General features: G+C 37.7%; 2 protein-coding genes across 3 annotated transcripts in view; both read right to left on the reverse strand.

Annotated features, from left to right (window-relative positions):
* The window catches only part of LOC103499364 (structural maintenance of chromosomes protein 4), a 32,562-nt gene extending 27,307 nt beyond the window's left edge, over positions 1 to 5,255 (reverse strand). Inside the window, exons 1-5 of one of the 2 annotated variants that reach the window (XM_008462350.3) lie at positions 4,771 to 5,255; positions 4,566 to 4,655; positions 3,217 to 3,318; positions 2,922 to 3,098; positions 2,718 to 2,848 (exon numbers count right to left, since the gene is read on the reverse strand). In XM_008462350.3, coding sequence (XP_008460572.1) covers positions 2,718 to 2,848; positions 2,922 to 3,098; positions 3,217 to 3,318; positions 4,566 to 4,655; positions 4,771 to 4,923 — 653 coding nt within the window. In that variant the 5' untranslated portion in view covers positions 4,924 to 5,255. Of the gene's footprint in view, positions 1 to 711; positions 730 to 2,717; positions 2,849 to 2,921; positions 3,099 to 3,216; positions 3,319 to 4,565; positions 4,656 to 4,770 lie in introns of those variants that run through there. The other variant, XM_051090681.1, reaches the window with a different exon arrangement.
* A 3,810-nt stretch (positions 5,256 to 9,065) lies between these two features.
* On the reverse strand, positions 9,066 to 20,485 carry LOC103499363 (uncharacterized). Its single transcript, XM_008462349.3, has 5 exons — positions 20,113 to 20,485; positions 17,887 to 18,380; positions 17,300 to 17,383; positions 17,124 to 17,213; positions 9,066 to 9,434 (listed from the first exon to the last, which is right to left on the reverse strand). The coding sequence occupies exons 2-5, from the start codon at positions 18,292 to 18,294 to the stop codon at positions 9,162 to 9,164; spliced, it is 855 nt and encodes a 284-aa protein (XP_008460571.1). The 5' UTR covers positions 18,295 to 18,380; positions 20,113 to 20,485; the 3' UTR covers positions 9,066 to 9,161.
* Positions 20,486 to 21,085: the final 600 nt, after the last annotated feature.

Consider the following 21,085-nt stretch of genomic DNA (forward strand, 5'->3'; position numbering starts at 1 on the left):
TTAAGACACTCTAAGGAGGTCTGGAGATGTAGGACATGAGAAGGCATTCAGTTGATAAGATGGGCTGCAGTGAGAACAACATCACCCCAGAGATATGAAGGAATGGAAGTAGACAACATAAGAGAACGAGCGACATTCAAAAGGTGACGATTTTTGCACTCGGCTACTCCATTTTTATTAGGGGTGTAGGCACAAGAACTTTGGTGGACAATGCCTTTGGAAGACAAACTCATTGAGGGTGTGGTTTTGGAACTCTCGACCATTGTCACTCGGCAAAATAGCAATCTTTGTATTGAACTACGTTTCTACGGTGTTATAGAAGTCCCAGAAGACAGAGGTAACCTCAGATAAGAAGGGTATAGTCATCAATAAATGTTACAAACCACCATTTTCCAGATGAGGTTGTTATCTTAGATGGTCCCCAGACATCACTATGAATAAGAGTGTAAGGGTGGGTTAGTTATGGTTGTGAAGGAAAAGAAACCCGACGTTGTTTGGCCCGAATACATACATCACAAGATAAGCTAGACACACCAATTTTAGAGAAGAGATGAGGAAATAAATATTTCATATATTAGAAATTGGGGTGGCCTAAACGAAAATGATACAACATACAATCTTGTTCAAAAATAGTAAAATAAGAAGATAAAAGACTAGTCCTAGAAATGCTACTAGAAGAGGTATCATCATCAAGGAGGTAGAGTCCCCTACTATGTCGGGCAGTGCCAATTATCTTCCCTGAGCTCAAGTCCTGAAAAGAGACAAAGTCAGGTAAGAATATTGATTTGCAATTTAGCTCACGAGTAATCTTGCTTATAGAAAGCAAATTATAAGACAGTCTAAGCGTATACGTACATTATGTAAGGAGAGCCCTGCATAGGGAGAAATCTTCCCCTTCCAGCAATGAGCCATCTACAATTCTAATTGTTTAATTGCCAGCTCAAGGAGTATAAGACACAAAATGTTTAAAGGACCTAGTTAAATGATCTGTGGAACCAGAATCCAAAATCCAGGAGTTCTTACCATCAACACTAATAAGACCGAAGGACTGAGGTATACCTAATTGGACAATGGCACCTAAAGTATCGGGACTGGGATTGATCTAGTTCCTGTGTGAATCAGGTGGTTGAGAAGGTCCAACAGACCACTCACACATGCTCGCCCTGTGTTTTGTTTGTCAGGGGTTCTTCCAACACTGTTCTCCGATATGTCATTGTTTTTTGCAATACTCACGTCAAGGAATTGGTTTTCCATTGTGTTTGTCACTACCACTGATAGAGGGTCTCACAATAAAAGCAACAGAGTCAATAGTAGGAGTTGCATAAATATTCATAGCACTTGTGCAATCTTCCTCGAGGCAGATTTCATAACAGACTTCCATCAGGGAGGGAATCTATCTCTGGCCTAGTATACGCCCTCGAACTACATCAAACTTAGGATTAAGACCAGCAAGAAAATCATAAATCATGCCAATCTCTTCAATTCTAGAGTACTGCAAACTATCACTGAGATTACTCCAAACTAGTTCTCTACATAGGTCCACTTCCTACCAGATAAAAGAAAGCTTATTAAAAAAGGATGTGACATAAATGGTTCCTTGTTTGCATTCATGAACCTACTTCCTCAGCGAGTATAGGCGAGAGGCATTTTGACATTAAGAGTAAAGGCTATTGCAGCAAATAGTAACGGCATGCCAATATGGGGTTTCGTACTGTTGATGAATATGGATCAAAGAATAGAGTCATCTGCCTTCGAGTATCGTTCGTGTGGGTCACCCGATGGAAGGCGAGGTAATTCTCCTGTTAGAAAGCCAAATTTATGTCATCCTTCAAGGACTATCTTCACTAACTGAGACCATGAAATAGTTATTGTCATTCAACTTGTCCCCAAAGAGATGATACGCTATAGAGTGAACCACTGTATTAGTCACATAAGGAGAGGATAAAGTAGGGAACGAGGTTACCGGATTCTTAGAATACATCAATACAGGAGAATTGGATGTCGTCCCTAAAGTAGCCTCAATTGCTACAGTTTGTTGTCAAAGCCCTTCCAGTTGTTGAGCTATTCCCGAGGAAGCTAGCATGTTAGGGTTGGAATTTGTCGAAGATTCACCAACCTCAAATGTTGAGTGAATTTGAGGATTCTTAACATCGGGATCATAACTTAGGTCAGTGGGTGGTAGGCAATACAGATTTAACGGTAGAAGCGATGGTTGCCAGCCAGAATTAGGTGGCAGTACATAAATCGGGGCATGGGGAGCAATATAGATCGCGGATGAAGAAAATGGTTGCACAGATGGGATGAAATAGAATACTTGTCAAAACATTAATAAGATTCTTATATTTGGTATACATCATTTTTCTGTCACTAGAAAGATATAGGACTACGTAATTTTGACATCAAAAATTGAAAGGAGATGAAAATCATTTTTTTTATCTCTTTTAATCCCCACATTCTATATAATAGATGAATTGTATAAAGTAAGCCTTTAAATTAAACTAAATAATTGTAAAAACCAGTATAATAGAACTAGTTTATTCTCCATGAAACTAGAGCTTAAGACCAATTATTGGAGTATCTACTGAAGTCCCAAGAGCACTAACGGTAACACTCTCACATAATAATGGCCCTACAGTGCACAACAAGACATAGTTGATGGACATAAGGAAAACCAATAAGAAATTGTCCACCAAAATTTTGAGAAAAAAGACACTCACTGCTTGTTTGACTCGTCAATCATTTCAACATATTTGATGGTTCCGATTATATCCTCAAGATATTCAAGAAAACCCTCATCATGAGGTCCTTGAGCTTTTGGCTTCATCAGTGAAATCTGCTCCACTTCACCCTAATAAAACCAAAGATATAACAAATTTTGTAGAAATATTTCAATAGAATACAACCAGAGCTATTGAACTAACCTGAAGAATTAAAAAGCGGTTGTTGTCCAGGTCAACTCCTTTACCCTTCAATTTTTTGGTAACTTCAGTAAAGTTACTTGCACGATTATTAATGTAATATTTAGAAGAGTTATCACGGAAGGCAGCCCGGGTTATAACAAAGTCGCTTCCTGGAACAGCTTCATATGCTCCATCATCCTGCAAAGTTGGTCAACAACATAAATAAAACTGAGTTACTGATTCTCAGAAAATAACACATTTTGAAAACATGCCAGACATTAAATAGTAAAAAAAGAATTGTTGATCAAAAAGTTACCAGATCAACTATTTCTTGGAAGTGAACTGAAACACTTGCACTCTCTAAATTCTGGTGATTGGTAGAATTATGAATTAGCTCCGAGACTTTGTTGAGTCGCATCTGCATATCATTTTTTACTATTAGAAACAAGAAGGAAAATTTAATAACTCAATTCCATTGTATGGATCGTATCATATTTATGTGTACTGTGCCTCCATGTAAGAATGATAGTCATGCATTATTATTCCCTCTCCTCTATACTATGTCCAATTTATAGCAATAAGAATTGACTCATTCATTTCAGTATATGATATCTTCCTGTTTCACCTTCATCCAGTATAAAAAAAAAAAAAAATTACTCTCATCACCACAGCACTTGAAAATTTGAGCTACCTTGCAAACACCACTACATGCAGGACTACAACTACAACCATGATAATTTAGGGGCCGTTTGGCCCAAAGGTTATTACTATTGGGTTAGGTTATGGTAACCCAACCCTTGTTTGGGGGAAGGGTTATCATAACCCTTGTTTTAGGGTTATCATAACACCTCTTCCTTCTCTCTCCGTCTTCTTAAATTTTTTTCAACTCCCCATAGCCCTATCTCTTCAACTCTTCCATAAAACTACTTTTTTAAACCCTTTCCCAAACACATCTTACCATAAAACTACCTTTTTAAACTCTTCTCCTAAACACATGTTACGATAAACTAGGTTTATCATAACACTAGTTTTATCATAAAACTAACCCTTCATAACTCAATCCTTCCCCCAAACGGCCCCTTGATGATTTTTATATAGAAAATTGGTGGCAAGCGCAAGCCTAACTGAAACCTCAAGAGTACAACTACAATCACTTCAGTAATCCACCTCCTATTCAATCCCTTGGGTAACGGGTATCCAATATCTCACTATGAAGTTGATTAAAAGGAACAACATAATGAGGAAGTCGATGAACTTGGTTGAGCTGCATGGTAAAGAACTAGAGAGTTTGTTTCAGGAAGCACAGCTCAACCAATGAGTTTTTCCTTCGAAGGAAACACAAGGCCAATGATAAGTCAAGTATAGAATGCCCTAATCAACACAAACCAATCCGTGACAAGTGTTGAGAACTCTTGAAAATCTCTTGAAGCATACACCGGTACAAGTTGGCTCGTGGATAGTGGAGCAACTAAACGCTCAACAATTAAGATTAGATTACAAACTCAGATAGAAAGTTGAGTAGAACGAAAGTGAAACTGTAGAAATGGGTAGTTAGGTAGTAGCCGTAAACTAAATAGTGCGCAAACTGAACCTCCACTCTTTACATTTCAAAACATATTCCACAGCCAAAGTCGTAATGTGAGCTCTAACAAAAGACGAACCTACCTGTTTAGCTCGCTTTCCGAAGACAAATAACATGGCATCAATTACATTACTTTTTCCACTGCCATTGGGTCCAACCACCGCAGAGAAACTCTGAAACCACAAAATGCAGATGGAAAAAATTGAAGTGAAGGAGAAGTGAAGTATTTCCACAAAATGAATTGTGAGCAGGAAATGAAAAACCCTAGTCTCGAAATGATTGAACAACCTTGTGGAAGGGTCCAACCCGTTGTTCACCAGCGTAGGACTTGAAGTTGGACAAAACCATTTCCTTAATGAAGAGCCTGGGAGCTCTGGAAGCTCCATTGATAGAATCCACAGTTTCGGCCATCAGGTCATCCACGGGTTCGCTGGAAACCATTTGGGAGAAGATTTGGGTGAACCGAAAGGGAAACTAGAATGGAAGGAAATTGGAAGTAGATCCTTAGAAGGATGTTTGAGTGAAGGGAGGGTGTGGGAATCGGAGGGGAAAGGTAGCTGGAAGTAGATCCTTAAAAAGAAGAACAGGAATTAAGGGTAAGAAGATGGTGAATTAGGTGATTGAGAGGTGAATTGATGAATGTTTGGTTGAGGAGAAGTGGAAAATCAAAGCATGCGATTGAGAGAATTGAGATTGAGGTTTGAGGACGTAGAAGAACTGAAGAAGAGAAGATAGAGTGTAGCGGTTCAAAACCATTTCATAGAAACTATTTAGATTGAAAGCGCGGCGCGGGAAAGCCATAGAAACTCCCATTTTCAAAACCAATAATGGGCCCTTCAATTCAGGCCCAAACATATCTCATTCATATCCAACCGTCAATCACCAAACGCAATGCTTACCCAATACCCAAACGGAAGAGAGAGAAACCGACAATTACAAGTGATATAGTTGTTGGTTATAGCTTTGAGCAAGGGTTTTATTTTTAAATATAATTTAAATATTAAAAATATAAATTGAGATTCATATTCGAAAGCTCGAAATTTATAAAAATGGTCAAAGTTGTAAAAAGTCAAAATGTTGACTTTTGACTTTGAATTAAACTTTGACTGACTTTATATTCAAATGTGATTTAAATTTGGAAAAAAATGACTATGGATTCATGCTCAAGAGGTTGGAATTAGTCAAGACAGACAAAATGGTAAAAAGTCAAAATGTTGACTTTTTAGTTAAAAAGTCAAACTTAAAAGTCAAAATGTTGACTTAAAAAGTCAAAGTTTGATTTTGACTAGAATGGTCAAATGACCATTTTGCCCCTTCACTAAAGTTAATGGGAAAATCTAACCTTTTCTTGGATAATCCCACTAATTCTTAATGGACTATGTGGAAGCTTATGGTGATGACACCAAACCCACTAAGAGAAAATGGAATGGTGATTAATTCCACTAAATGTTAGCGGAATTCTAAGTGTTGAGATTTTGACCGACTAATTACATGCAATTTTGCATGTAATTATATTATAAATAGTCCTTTTTTCAAATTTAAAAAGACTTTTGGCCGTTTGATTTTTTTTTCAAATCTTTTATTTTTCCTCCCTTAAAAAATTAAACAAATCTCAACCTAATTCCCTCCATTTTTCCACATGTCTCTCTAATTCCTCAAGTTAACGGGTCCCGCAACTCGATTCTTAGTCCAAAGATTAGCAGGTCAACTCTAGTGGTAGTCTGGTTCGAGTTCGAGAGAAGATTTCGAGATTTCGAAAAACTACAAAGGTTGTTTTCTTTGAACCCTAATTTAGTGTAATTAGGGTTATGTTTAATGCATGTTAATCTCTAAGTGTGTAGATGTAATTAGAGTAAAATTTGATCTGGTTTATCTGCTGTTATTGTTCGTATCCATTAAGAAGGTCTATCAACATCACGTCGATGGTTTATGTACGTTGACGTACTTGACGATGTTGGCAATAACGTAATTGCAACGCCTTTACCAGACATCGACAGTTCCCCACTACTGACGTGTTGACCATGCCAATGAACATTGTGTCAGCAGTAACCCTTTGTTGACTTCATCCCCTTCGAGCATTAGGAATGCCTTTCACAACTTGTCGACGTCTATTTCTGTGTCGATGTGGTCTGTACCAACGCAGTTCTGACTTCTACTAACACATCTCTAAATCGGCAGACCCCCTTTTTCTTGTAGTGATCCACTTTTATGTTGCTACATAAAACTCAAGTATTCTTACTATAGTCAATGAACCTTAGTTTATTGGATTTATAGTTTATAACGAGCAAATCACTAATTCAATAACAATTTGTCGAACAATACATCAACCAGAACTTTATTGTACAATAAAATAGTTTAACATTCACAAATCACGAGTATTAGGACATAAAACCCAACAATAGAACCATGGATACGTCTATTGAGCTCACATTGAACATGAAAATAATAACACACATCAAGCAGCTATCTAGTTCTTATGTCTTATGATAAAGTGACAAATTCAATTGAGATTTGTACAAAGAAAATCATAAAGTGAGCAAAAGAGTAAGCAAAGTGAGAGTTTGAGTGAATGTCAATGAGCTCTATTGGCTATGACATTCGATCGTTACAAATGAGACCCCTCTAGTATATTTATAGATGAAGTCTATAAATTTAGATGCTCTAAACCTCCTTAATAGGTAAGTTATGGCCTATTCTAGAGCCTACCAAATAATTCTATGTATATACAAGTCATTTGTATAACATTCTAGATTCATTTAGACACTACCAAATACATCCAAGGGCTTTCAGCCTTGTTTTTCCATCATTAAGTCTAGTATGCATGTCATAACCTTGTCCAACACGTTATAAATTCTCCAACTATATCTAGGATTTCACAAGCATCCTGTGTCTAACATCATTGGAACCTTGTGGGTTTGTTCTGATCATGGGGTAGTGTAGCCATTCTGAGGTTGTCTATAGCCTTCTAGTCACACCTATGACATGGGTGTAGCTGTCAAACTAGTCATGTGTCTTTTAGAAGCTTCTAGGTTCATCGAGCATCTTCTTAGCACATATGGACAATGGTCTTATGATGGGTTTCTCACATGCGTCAAGGGATTCATTCACGATGAGCATGTGTCATACAATCATTTGCCTTACTTAATTGCACTCGCACATGGTTGTACTGTTTGCGTGCTATTGCGCCTACGTGATCATGAGCACACCTACACACTTGGCCATGCTTTGGGTTACGCATGGGGGCTCGACATGGCACATATGACGCTAGCTACACCTAGTGCCTTTGGATGTTGCGAGACATGTCTTGACTCCTTAGTTGTGCTAGGGAGGACGAAGAATTTGGGACTTCTATAGACCACATTTTTTGGCATGACAACCATCTATGAACATGATCGCTCTTTTGTAATTGATTCGCAAACAACAAGTTATGAAATAAATGAATATCTAGGAATATTATCTTCAAAGACTTCAAGGTACCTCAAGATGTTTAAGATGTAAAGACTCCCAACTAGCGAACGAAAGCACACCAAAACAACAATGAAGTCAGGTCACACTATCCTCCTCACTAACCTCAACCATTATCAAATGTACATGCAAGGAGAAACAAACTCTTTAGAATTAGAAATTAATCTGAAGTCCCTTCTTTTTTCTCCTTCTCCTTCCTTTCTTTTCTTTCTCATTTATCTTATTATTATATTTTAGTTTTTCTCCATCTATTCTTTCTTTTCCCTCGTTCTTCTCTTTTTTCTTTCGTCGGAGGTTTATTAGTGTTCTTTTTTGGTTCAATGAACGACAAAATCTAGCAAACCAGTTGATTGTCAACATAGGCAGTCAGTCAACATAATCAATTTGAACAAAATTGTTGAGAGCTAATTGAAAAAGTGGATTACTTGTGGTTAATGTCGTTTGAGTCCAAAACTACAATCGACCGACTTGTATCTCTAATTTCTAAATCTACCTTGGAAGCTAAAACCATTGCCTTAGATTTTGCTAGTAAGGAGGTGAAATAGTTAAGATGTCTAATTTGCTTACATTCCTATATTTTTAACAATTAATTCAATGGTGCCTTTACATTATGACAGTAGCTTCTTTAGCTTAAGCTGGTAAATTATCATCCCATGGTGTGGTTTCAGATTTTATGAGATCAGAAGAGAAATCTACCTGAACTATTTACAAAAGGCTTTAAAGCACAAGCAAGTTTCTGAATCGTAAACTAAAACCCAGGATGATAAAGTCACCATAAGTGGATACCGAAAAAAGCTTTGTAACCATGAAATTGAATTGAGCTCAAGACTACAATAGTCAAGACAATTTCCATATTGGACAAACAAAATCCACAAAAGTAAATTATATTTACAAAAGTGATACAATTATTATTAATAATTTTAAGGTTTTAATTAATGCAACCAAACCAAGGGGTTAAATTAAATTGATAGTTGCCCAAAACGTATGCACATATTATCTTTTATTGAACATAGTAGATAACACTAAATGATTTTGATTACTACCCTAAAACCGTAAAATCTCAGGTGAAATGCGGCCAACATCCATCATTAAACCTAACATATGTGTGAATAGTAATAGAAACAAAATCATGAGCATATTACTAAGAGAAATTGCATTTGAAAATGACAACCGAAACTTAAATTCCTTAAATCGAAGTTCAACAACTATAATGCTCAGGTAGACAAATTGGACGCTGCCTTTCCTCCATCTTCATATTCAACTGAAAAAGGAATAGGTTTAGTTGGAGCAGGCAAGCGTCCAATGCTGTCGACTTTGTCTTGCTGCTTTGGTGGTGGCCTTGCCGCACGTGGTAGAAGTCTCCCTTTCTTTTCAAACCACTCGGGCTTGAGAAGCGCCCGAAGGCCTAATTTGTTGTAATATACTCTTCGAACAGTCCCACCTGCAGCTTCGACAGCTTCCTTCGCTCGAACAGTGACCCTCGACACCTGAACACCACTCATTGAAGGTTAGTTCCAAGTGCAAGAAGCCCTTGATAGCTAAATCTGAGGCTATTAGACCAATCCACTCGGTTAAAGAAGAAACTTGAGACTTGAGAGCTCTGACTATGACAATTTGGAAATAAAAGTTTTGCAATCTCTTGTAAACTAAGAATGTCAATCACAAGCAAATAACAACATCTGCACAAGCTACACAAACAGAAAGGATATTCTAAGTATGACAATCACAAGCAAATAACAGTGTTTGCACAAGCTACACAAACAGAAGGAATATTCTAATTAAGATTGTCAATCACAAGCAAATAACAATGTCGTACAAGCTACACAATCTACACAAACAGCAAGAATAGTCTGTAAGACCCCAATCCTTTATACATTACTCTCTAAAGGGTAACAAGGGAACTTCAAAGGTGATGAATGAAGTGCAGGGCGTGAGCTAAAAGTTCAGTTACCTGTAAAGACTACTGGGGAGGTTTAAGACGGGTTTTCAAGTGATGGTTCAGGTGTGAACAATTCGTCTGAGGCTGAAATCTTTGGGAGGACATCCAGCTCCAAAGCTATTTGTTAGGATACTTCGAGGTAACCCAAGATACCATAACTCTCTATCTAATTACCTTTGTCCCTTTCCTAACAACATACTAATAACCCAAACTAGGACCCTTGCATTATTTTTCTTTTGTTTCTATCTTGTGAACTAGGGGTGAAAGGGTGAACTGCAAACCGAATAAACAGCCCAAACCAAACCAAACCAAACCAAAAATTGTTGACAGTTCAGTTCTTAATTGGTTTGCAGCCGATGGAGGTCACAAGAAAGTGCAAACCGAATTTCTGCGGACAGCTTCGGGTAACAATAGTGGCACACCAAAAGAAACCGGAGTCAACTGGTGATGATATTACGTTTAGAAAACAACTTTTTCCACAAGAAAAGCGCTTGGTGTAGTGGTGTGCTTGGAAACCTGTAGTGGTTAATTCGAATCCTAGAAGTTACATATTTCTTGAAATTTTTAAATTTATTGTACCCAAACCCTAGGCCCATTTACTCCTCTAAACACTCCCACAGTTCTCCTCTGACCCGAGTCTACACCTCCTGGTGGCGATTCTCCAACTGAACCAACCAGACTGTCAGCCAGGGGGCAGGAGGCTCGGTTTTCACATCGAGCCGGTCAGCGTCAGTTTTCATGTTTCCTTCTCCGAAATGAGTGGTTCGGCTCAGGTTTTATACAGTAACCCGAGGCATTTACACCCCTATTCTGAACTTTATTACATCGTTGTTTCAGAACTACCTAGAAATATATTGTAAAACAGAGTAGATATTGCTATGTACTTGTTTCTTCATTTCATTTCATATCATGTTGGTGAAAAGTTCGATAGACAATGAAAATTGTTTCATGGAATACTAGAGGATTGAAAAATCCAAAAAAAGATCGGCCCTCGAAAGTTTTTTTGAAGTCTCATAATTTGGGCTTGGCACTTATTCAAGAATCAAAGAAAGAAGTTTTTTATTTGTGTTTCGTTAAGTCTCTGCGGAGTTATAAGGTTTTAGGTTGAGACTTTGCCATCAACATGGAAAGTGATGATTTTAGAGAATCAGTATGGCAGTTTCTAGGAGGGCTTTGTTCAACAAGACCACTCGTTTGCGGTAAAAGTGATTTTGGCAGATTTATTGTTTGAAAGGAATCAAAGAACATTTCACGACTAATCCCTTGGTTGGTTGGATCGTCATGAAATCGCTCGTAGAAACGCATCATCTTGATGCATCCTTCTAAGGACTTCGACAGTTACAGAATTCCTGGAGCTCAACGTGATTTGGAGAGCTTTTACGTTTTCACCTTATCTGTGGGCATGGAGCTGATTGGCCTTTTTGTTCTCTTTTGTTTTCTTGCTTTTGTTGATTAGTCTTTTGTCCTAGAAGGGATAATCCCTTTGGATTCCTTTTGTATTAGTTGACAATGTCGTATACGCTTCGTGTGGGTTCCAAATGTAAAGTTCTGATAGTTTTGTAAGGTTCGTTATGGCCCTAAGGGAGTGTCAACATAGTTGAATGTCCAGGTGCGCCTGATGATGCTTAAGTTTTTAGCTCATTGTATAATTCTTACATACTATGAGCCTCATCTCATTATTATATCAATAAAAGAGACGCGTTCCCTTTTTAAAACAATATATAGTAAATAAGGGCAAACTGAAATCTGAATGCAACTGGATCCCAAACCAGACTAGAAAGGAGGCTAAATGAAACCCTTGGAAGAACATCTGCAGCACTAGAACCTTCTTCGAGAAGAATGTACATAAGCTTCATATTCGTAGCATGAGATGACAATACTTTTAGACCCCAGTAATACACCATTATAGCAGGAAAAATAAAAAGAAGCTACACGTGTGAGAATATGTGTGTGGGTTGTTTGTAATAAATAACATGTGTTATTTAGCTGTTAAAGTTGTTAGTGCAAGGTCGGTGGAGGCTTTGTATAAATAGGGAGCTTTTAGGCAGGAAAGGGGAAATTTAGAGAAGAAATTCAGTAGGCTTGTTACTTCTTAAGAGAGAGAAGAATATTGTACTGTTACTAAATCATCAATAAAGAGAGAAATTCTACTCTACAAGTTTGGGATCTATCATACTGGTATCAAAGCAATGACCCGAGGAAGAAGTAATAATGGTTCAAACGCAAATCGAAGAATGGATGGAAATGATTGATCATGAGATCGCCAGAATGAAGAAAGAATCAAGTAAGATGCCGGTAATCGAAGCAACATTGAGCGAAATCACGAAGAATCTGAAGTTGATGCGACTTCATATCAAAAAACAGCAGCAAGCGATTTTATCATATATGGAGACGAATGCGACAAAGCGATAAATGATGAGTGATCGGATGACCTAATCGGCATCACGCGAGTCATCGGCGGCAAAGTCGAAAGAGAACGAAGTAACCTCCGGCCAAGAAATCGGTGAAACTAGTACTGAAAAGAAAGCCAATACGGACGATATTTTGGGAGATCGAAGCAAATTTAAAAAAGTAGAGATGCCGGTTTTCACCGAAGAGGATCCCGACTCCTGGTTGTTCCAAGCATAGAGGTATTTTCAAATATATAAATTGATTGAATCTGAAAAAATGCTAGTTTCAACTATTAGTTTTGATGGCCTGCCCTTAATTGGTAAGGTTCGCAAGAGGAGAGGGAGAAATTTTTGAATTGGTCCAATTTAAAGGAGAGACTATTAGTTCGATTCCGATCAACTAGAGAAGGATCCATTTGCGGTCGCTTCCTTAGAATCCGGCAAGAAACAACAGTGGAAGAGTATAGGAATCTATTCGTAAGCTAGTAGCTCCACGGTCGGATTTACAAGAAAAAGTTGTAGAAGAAACTTCTATCAATGGACTTTTTCCATGGTATCAGCGAAAGTAGCATTCTGTAGACCAAAGAATCTAGCCGAAATGATGCAGCTAGCTCAATTGGTTGAGAACAGAGAGATAATTAGAGGAGAGGCGAATTTGAATGGTTTTTCTGGCGAGAAATATCCACCACTACCAGTAACGAATACGAAGCCTGTTACCAATTATGCCTCAGCTGATGCTAAAGGAAACACAACGTTTCCCATAAGAACTATTACTTTGAGAAGTTCAAATGCTGGAGAGGCGCGAAAGGAAGGTTTATCTAAGTGATTGCCCGATGCCGAATTCCAAGCAAGGAGAGAAAAAGGGACTTTGTTTTAAATGTAATAAGAAATATTCAGCAGATGACAAATGTAAGATGTAAGAACAACGTGAGCTTAGAATGTTTGTGGTTACTGATAAACGAGAGGAGTTTGAAATCACTGAAGAAGTTGAAGCTGAAAATACGGAGTTGCGGATGGTAAAAATCGTAGGAGACACCGTAGCTTGCGTGGAATTATCCATAAATTTTGTAGTAGGGTTGAATGATCCTGGAACTATGAAAGTGAGAGGAAGATTACTGGATAAAGATATTGTGATTTTAATAGACTCTTGTATCTGAAAAATTGGTGAAGTTGCTGTACTTACCAATTAAAGAAACTGCTCATTATGGGTGATCCTCGAATCAGGGACAGCCATCCAAGGGAAGGGTATTTGCGAATCCTTGGAAGTGCAAATGAAGGAGTGGATATCATACTTGGTATGCAGTGGCTTTACTCTTTGGGAGTTACAATTGTGGATTGGAAGAACTTGACTTTAATTTTCAGTGATAAGGACAAACAAATATGTATTAAAGGGGACCCGAGCCTTACTAGATCAAGGGTGAGTTTGAAGAATCTAATGAAGACGTGGGAAGAACATGATCATGGTTTTCTGATTGACTGTAGATCCATAGCAGTAGCATCGTTAAATGAAACAGTTCATGAAGAAAGTGGTACAAGTTGTGAGACAGAAAGGTTAATAACCACAATATTAGACCAGTTGATGTCTTTGACTGGTCAGAGAAGTTGCCACCTAAACGAAGCACCGAACATCACATACATTTAAAAAGGGATACTAACCCTGTAAATATCAGGCCATATCGTTATGCATACCACCAAAAAGAAGAAATGGAGAAGCTGGTGGGAGAAATGCTATCCTCAGGAGTTATTAGGTCGAGTGTAAGCCCTTATTCAAGTCAGCACTCTTAGTTAAGAAAAAAGATGGTAGTTGGCGGTTTTGTGTGGACTACAGGGCGCTGAATAATGTTACTGTTCCTGATAAATTTCTAATTCCGGTAGTTGAAGAATTGTTTGATGAATTAAGTGGGGCCTTACTATTCACCAAAATTGATTTGAAATCCGGTTACCACCAGATCAGAATGGCTGAGGAAGATGTGGAGAGGACTACCTATAGAACGCACGAAGGCCATTATGAATTTTTAGTGATGCCTTTTGGGTTAACAAATGCACCGGCTACGTTTCAGTCATTGATGAATGCGATCTTTAAACCTTACTTGAGGAAGTTTGTGTTGGTTTTATTTTATGATATATTGATCTAATGATATATTGATCTACAGTGAAGACATGGAGATGCATTTGGAGCATTTAGAGGCAGTGTTGGCAGTTCTATGAAAGCATGAACTGTTTGCTGACAAAAAAAAAATGCAGCTTTGGCAAGACAAGAGTGAATTATCTAGGGGATGTCATAGCCGGAAATGGGGTGGAAGTGGATCCAGAAAAAATTCGATCGATTGCAAAATGGCCTAAACCAACAAATGGGCGGGAAACACGTGGATTCCTCGGACTAACAGGGTCTTACCGTAGGCTTGTGCATCAGTATGGAGCTATTGCTGCTCCTCTTACTCAATTTCTTAAAAAAGGAAGTTTTAAATGGAGTGAAGAAGCTAATGAGACCTTTGAAAAGTTGAAGAAAGCAATGATGTCTTCACCGGTTCTAGCCTTGCCCAAATTTGATCAGCCCTTTGAAATCGAAACAGATTGATTTGGAATAGGAGCTGTATTAATTCAAGCCAAGTGCCCAATAGCCTTTTACAGCCACACATTAGCTGTGAGAGATAGAGGAAGACCGGTATATGAGAGGGAGATCATGGCAGTTGTCCTTGCTGTCCAAAGATGGAGACGCCCTTGTTGGGGGCAAAATTTACTGTAAGAGCTGATCAAAAGTCTGAAATTCCTGCTAGAGCAAAGGGTAATACAACCACAGTACCAAAAGTGGATTGCTAAACTTTTGGGCTATTCTTTCGAAGTGGTTTATAAGCCAAGGGTAGAAAATACAGCAGCTGATGCCCTTTCAAGGATACCTCCAATGGTGCAATTATGCAATCTTTCAGCTCCAATCCTTATTGACTTAAAGACAAAGAAGAAGTGGAAAGAGATAAAAAACTGCAGATAATAGCTGAACTGAGTGGTGAAAAGGAGCAGAATGACAGTAAATTTAAGATTCAGAATGGTATGTTGAGATTCAAGAACCGGTTGGTAATTTCAAAAACATCCATTTTGAAACCATCAATCTCACAAACCTACCATGATTCAGCCTTGGGTGGTCATTCTGGTTTCTTACGTACATACAAAAGGATTGCGGGAGAGCTGTATTGGGGGAAGGCATGAAGACTTGTATAAAGAAATATTGTGAAGAGTGTATAGTATGTCAGCAAAATAAAACGTTGGCTCTTTCACCTGTTGGATTATTGCTGCCTCTAGAAGTTCCTACTCAGGTTTGGAGCGATATATCCATGGATTTTGTGGATGGCCCACCAAAAACAGCAGGATATTAGGTGATTTTTGTAGTTGTGGATAGCTTGAGTAAGTATGGCCACTTTTTACCATTAAAGCATCCATATTCAGCAAAAACAGTAGCGGAGTTGTTTGTGAAAGTAGTAAGACTTCATGGCTTTCCCACATCCATTGTATCGGATAGAGATAAGGTTTTTCTTAGCTCTTTTTGGAAGGAGACGTTTCGGTTAGCAGGGACAAAGTTGAACATGAGTTTTGCATACCATCCACAATCAGATGGTCAAACCGAAGTGGTGAACAGAGGAGTGGAGATTTATTTGAGATGTTTTTGCAGTGAGAAGCCTAAAGAATGGGTAGAGTGGTTGTCGTGGACAGAATATTGGTATAATACCACTTTCGAGAGGGCTTTAGGCATGACTCCTTTCCAAGTGGTATATGGTCAACAACCACCTCCTTTGATTTACTATGGTGATGTTGTAACAACGAATGCCACTCTGGATGAACAGTTGAAAGAAAGGGATTTGACCCTAGCAGCTCTGAAGGATCATTTACAATTGGCACAAGATCAAATGAAAAGATATGCTGATAAGAAGAGGAGGAATGTGGAATATGAGGTTGGAGATTTGGTTTTTGAAAAAATTAGACCTTATCGCCAGCTCTCTTTGAGAAGAAAAAGGAATGAGAAGCTGTCATCTAAATATTTCGAGCCTTATAAGATCTTTGAAAGGATCGGTCCAATTGCTTATAAGCTGGAGTTATCTGATAGCTCATCAATCCATCATGTTTTCAATGTTTCTCAACTGAAGAAACTGATAGGAGAGAACATCAATGTACAGCCAACAATCCAACAGATAAACGAGAACTTTGAATGGGAGACTAAACCTACTGAAGTTGTTGATTATCGCAAGACTAAGACAAGAAACTGGGAAGTGATGGTAAGTTGGGAAAGGTTGCCTATTCATGAGGCAACTCAGGAAGAATATGAAGATATGCAGCACCGGTATCCTAACTTTCACCTTGAGGACAAGGTGAATTTGGAAGGGAGGGGTAATGTTAAACCCCCAGTAATACACCATTATAGCAGGAAAAATAAAAAGTTACACGTGTGAGAATATGTGTGTGGGGGTTGTTTGTAATAAATAAAATGCGTTAGTTAGTTAGTTGTTAAAGTTGTTAGTGCAAGGTCGGTGGAGGCTTTGTATAAATAGGGAGCTTTTAGGCGGTAAAGGGGGATCATAAATTTAGAGAAGAAATTCTGTAGGCTTGTTACTTCTTGAGAGAGAGAGAAGAACAAGAATGCCCTAGCCATTGAATTGAATTTCATTCAATTCAATTATATCGTACTGTTACTAATTCATCAATAAAGAGAGAAATTCTATTCTACAAGTTTGGGATCTATCAAATACCCCCAGATTTATGAATAATTAATAGAGAACATCAGATTAACTAAGGAGCATATAAGCTTTGAAGTACTTGCCAGAAGGAAAAAAGAAAATTATTTTCAGTTGATGATTTACCTCTAGGTGAATTGGCCACTTGATATGTTCGGCACCACGTCCCATCAGTCTTACCCCATCCTCTATTTGTTTTCCAATTGCACCTGTATCCTATTTTCGTATTGCATTTGACACACTATTAAAAACAACAACTTCAAGCTTTTGATAAATTAATCAAGATAGAAAGAAAATAATACCTTGAGAGTTTTCATAGTTATTAATTCAGAAGAATCAATTTTCCCAGCATTTATAAGTTTAGCAATCTTTCCCAAACCAACTGGCTGTCGTAAAAGAAAAGAAGGAATCAATAGAGAAATATCATAAATCTCACGGAGAAAATATTCGGCCCAAACAGATCCATCTGTGTGTGTGTGTGCCTGTATATATGCGCTATGGACCAAACACTAGAAGATACCAACTTTTAAAAAAATAAATAAAGCTTGGGGTGCCCAATAGAAATATGTAAATGTTTAACGTATGAAGAAAATTAGTACAATGAATAATAATAAAAAGCTCAAGAAAATAGAGCTTTTAACAGATGGTAGGAATATTAATATAAGTATCACTTAAGTCGAGGCATTGAGGCAAACATCGCAAGCCTTGAGACAGAGCTTCAAGTGGGCTTCACTAAGGGAGCCTCGATTATTTGAAGTGAGACACAGTCACACAAAGGTTGTGTGCACCTACTTAATCCGACCAAGGTGCATGCCTCAGTGGGCTGTGGACTTTTTAGAACACAGATTACAAGAAACAAACCAAAAAGAAATAAACATAAATCAAATACCTGAAACGTGAGGCTGAAAGGATTTTTAAACCCTCTTTTAGGAAGCCTGCGGCGCAGTGGGGTTTGACCACCTTCAAACCCGAGCTTTCCAGAACCTCTTGCTCTTTGGCCCTTGTGACCTCTTCCAGCCGTTTTCCCCTTCCCAGAACCAATACCACGACCCTTTCTTGTCTTCTGTTTCCTTGGAACTTTGTCTCTCAGATCATTTAAGCTCAAAAGGCTGAAAGCTCGAAAACCAAAGATATTTCCAGAAAGAGGGGAACCTACACACCGATCAAGGCAAGGGTTTTGCTGGAACTCTAAGAATGGATGCAATAATGCTTGGTTTATTACAATAGCAGGTGGGGGTTTAGTACGAACAGAGGCAAGTGAGCTAGATAATAAGTAACACAGTTGTCTTCGTAGCATTTCCTTTTCCTTTTTCGGTTCAAATTATAAAATGCACCAGTTGCCTATGTTCCGCAAGCAAATCCAGGATAGAGACTGAATAATTGCTGCATTGTGAATGAAATAGTTTAATGTTGTAATATACAGGAATATCAAGTGTTATCTAGCTTGATTATGTATATGTAATATAAAATAGGTATTTTCTTCACATACTAGTGAAAAAAATAATACTTAACAAAATCACCTACATAATTCAAAATATGATGCAATTATTATAGCACAAGAACGTGAGAAGCATAACAGATATGCAGAATTTTTCTTCTTTTTTTTAAAAAAAAGAAAGATAAAGTTATGTAAAGAAAATAAGCAATATGAATAGATCTCCCTCAATCATAGGTACATTTTGGTAAATCAAAGATAAGGCAAATCAAACATTAAACAGAAAATGCAAACCTTGGGGATGAATCTAAAGAATCTAATAAAGTTAACAATCTTGTTTCCCTTCATTTGATGGGTTGAACAATATATGACGAATGATCAAACAATGAATTGAACTTTTTGTGGGTTAGTACATAACACGTGTTGTGTAAAAGTCATCAACATCATCACCTACAAAATTTTTTAGTGGCTCAGTAATGCCTACTAAGTAAGCAGCTCACACTTGAGGAGCCACCAAATAGCAGACAAGCTAAGAATCATTCAATTCACAACCATTGCATTTGCTCCTCATTGAAAAGTACATAATAATTCCAACATGATAAAATCATGAATGGACACATAATGTAATGTACAATCAATCTCTACGCAAGCCTCATGAGCTCGTCTTTAGTCCCCTCCAAAGCTCTCTCAGACTTGCTCCTTCAACAAGTGGCAACCCCTTACCATTTCTACCATGGGCCTCAATGGTCTCTACGATGCTCGAGTTCGACCCATGATCATTTTATCCAATGCCTCAATGACTAAGAAACATATTGTAACTCTTTGTCAACGCATCAATGAACCTCTTATTTCAACGATGACATATCACCCTTGACCAGTTTCACCCAAGCCACACCCATATGCACTGACTACCGTTTATAAATGCACGAACTACTTAGGACTGTTTTCTCACACAATCTCATTCAAATGTATGAGTCCTACAATATGCTTCTAACCCTTGTCTATGTCAAAACTACATAAAACAAGTGTGCCCTCAACAGAAATTATATGAATCAGACATTTTCAACAGTAACACAAGCTTATAAACTTACGTCATGAACCCACGTCCCAACATGTAAGTGGTCACAACAAAATTACAGTATTCCTGAAAGCTTAAACATCCAAAGCACATAAAGACGTAAAAGCATCAAGTATTTACATCATAAATAATAAATATAGCCCTATAGCACAAATGAAGGACAGCTTCATGGCAAACAACATACAGACCCAACAATTAAAACTCTACTTGCCTAGGGTGCTCCTAACTTAGTTCAAAAAAGACCTAAATAAAAAAGGAAAATGCTTAACAGGTTTGAGTGAAGTTAAAAAACCTTATTCGAAGCTGAAAGAGTGTTTATCTGGGCCGCACTTACATAAAGACGACCCTAAACCTTACTATCTTAGTTTGAACACTCCAAATAAGTCTGAATCTACAACTAAGAGTTCCGAAGGATTAGATATTAATCTAAATCATTTCATCTGAGTTGGAAAGAGTTATAAAGCAACGTTACACTTACACCCAAATCTTACCCCCAAAAAAAGCTCGGGCCTAGAAACTAAAATAGAAGAGCTACAAGCAAAGGAATCGAAATTTAAATTCAATCCCAAAGAAATTAGAGCAAATTAACCAAGAAAATTTACCAAAAGGACTCGAATCTTTGCAGGAACGTGATGGAGTTTAAAATAAAAAATGCGATCCCTGGGAAGTAAGAGCAACCCGAATCGATGTCGATAGAGAAAGGGTGGCTGCAGAAAATCGGTATTCAGCCAGTTAGTGTTAGTGATGGTGGAGGCGGCCAATTAAAGCTGCTCGTCGGAGTGTAGTTGCTGTAAGCGGAGGTTGGCACCGTAGACCGAGAGCGGCTGTCGAAAGACGGGTCGTATGATGGGAAGCTCGACAAAAGGCGCTGGTGGAAGGAAAAAGAAGAAGAAATGGAGTGACTGTGCGGCTAAAGAGAGGGTGGAAGGAAGACGGAGAAAGTGAGTTGGGAGTATGGGTGTTAAGAAGGGAATCAGGGTTTCTCATTATTATTATCACGCTAAATTAACTTGTGCTAATTTGGCTTTTTTTTTTTTTTTTTTTAAGTTGAGAAAAAAAATACTTCATTCTTATTGAAAAAAAAAAAAAAACTATCCAAAAATATTTTACTATTAGTCTTGAATTAAAAAGCTTTGAAAAATATTCTCAATTTTCAAAAATATTCTCCACCTTACAAAAAAAAAAAAAAAACCCTCACAATTAATATATAAACTAAAACTGTTAATATCTCATTGAGAAGTTAATTCAAAATTTAAGATGTCTCTTATCATTGGTATAGTAATAAATATATTTGAAATTGTTAAGTTTTATGAGTTTACCGATATTTGTTATATGGCTTTAGATATCAAAAATGTCATTTCATTGTTGTTGTTTTGGAAAATGAATGGTCTACACAATACTTTCCTTGTTGATGGTTGCCTTTTATGTTTCTTCTGTCGAAATCCTCCTTTATTTAGTGTGCGATTACTATGGATGTTAGGGTTGCTCGGTGTAATTTTATTGTGTCTATTTAAAAGACACTTAGTCCTTCAGGTAGGGGTGGGTCATCGTTTAGTTTTTCCTAAGAGCAACATT

This window comes from Cucumis melo, chromosome 10 (genome assembly GCF_025177605.1).
Source record: "Cucumis melo cultivar AY chromosome 10, USDA_Cmelo_AY_1.0, whole genome shotgun sequence".
Lineage (NCBI taxonomy): Eukaryota > Viridiplantae > Streptophyta > Magnoliopsida > Cucurbitales > Cucurbitaceae > Cucumis > Cucumis melo.

Excerpts from the sequence above, each read along its gene's own strand:
- LOC103499363 (XM_008462349.3), bottom strand. The coding sequence starts at position 18,294 with ATGCTACGAAGACAACTGTGTTACTTATTATCTAGCTCACTTGCCTCT. Across the intron at positions 17,214-17,299 it reads TAACTATGAAAACTCTCAAG|GATACAGGTGCAATTGGAAA; the intron begins GTATTATTTTCT and ends ATACGAAAATAG. Across the intron at positions 9,435-17,123 it reads AGTGGCCAATTCACCTAGAG|GTGTCGAGGGTCACTGTTCG; the intron begins GTAAATCATCAA and ends AGTGGTGTTCAG.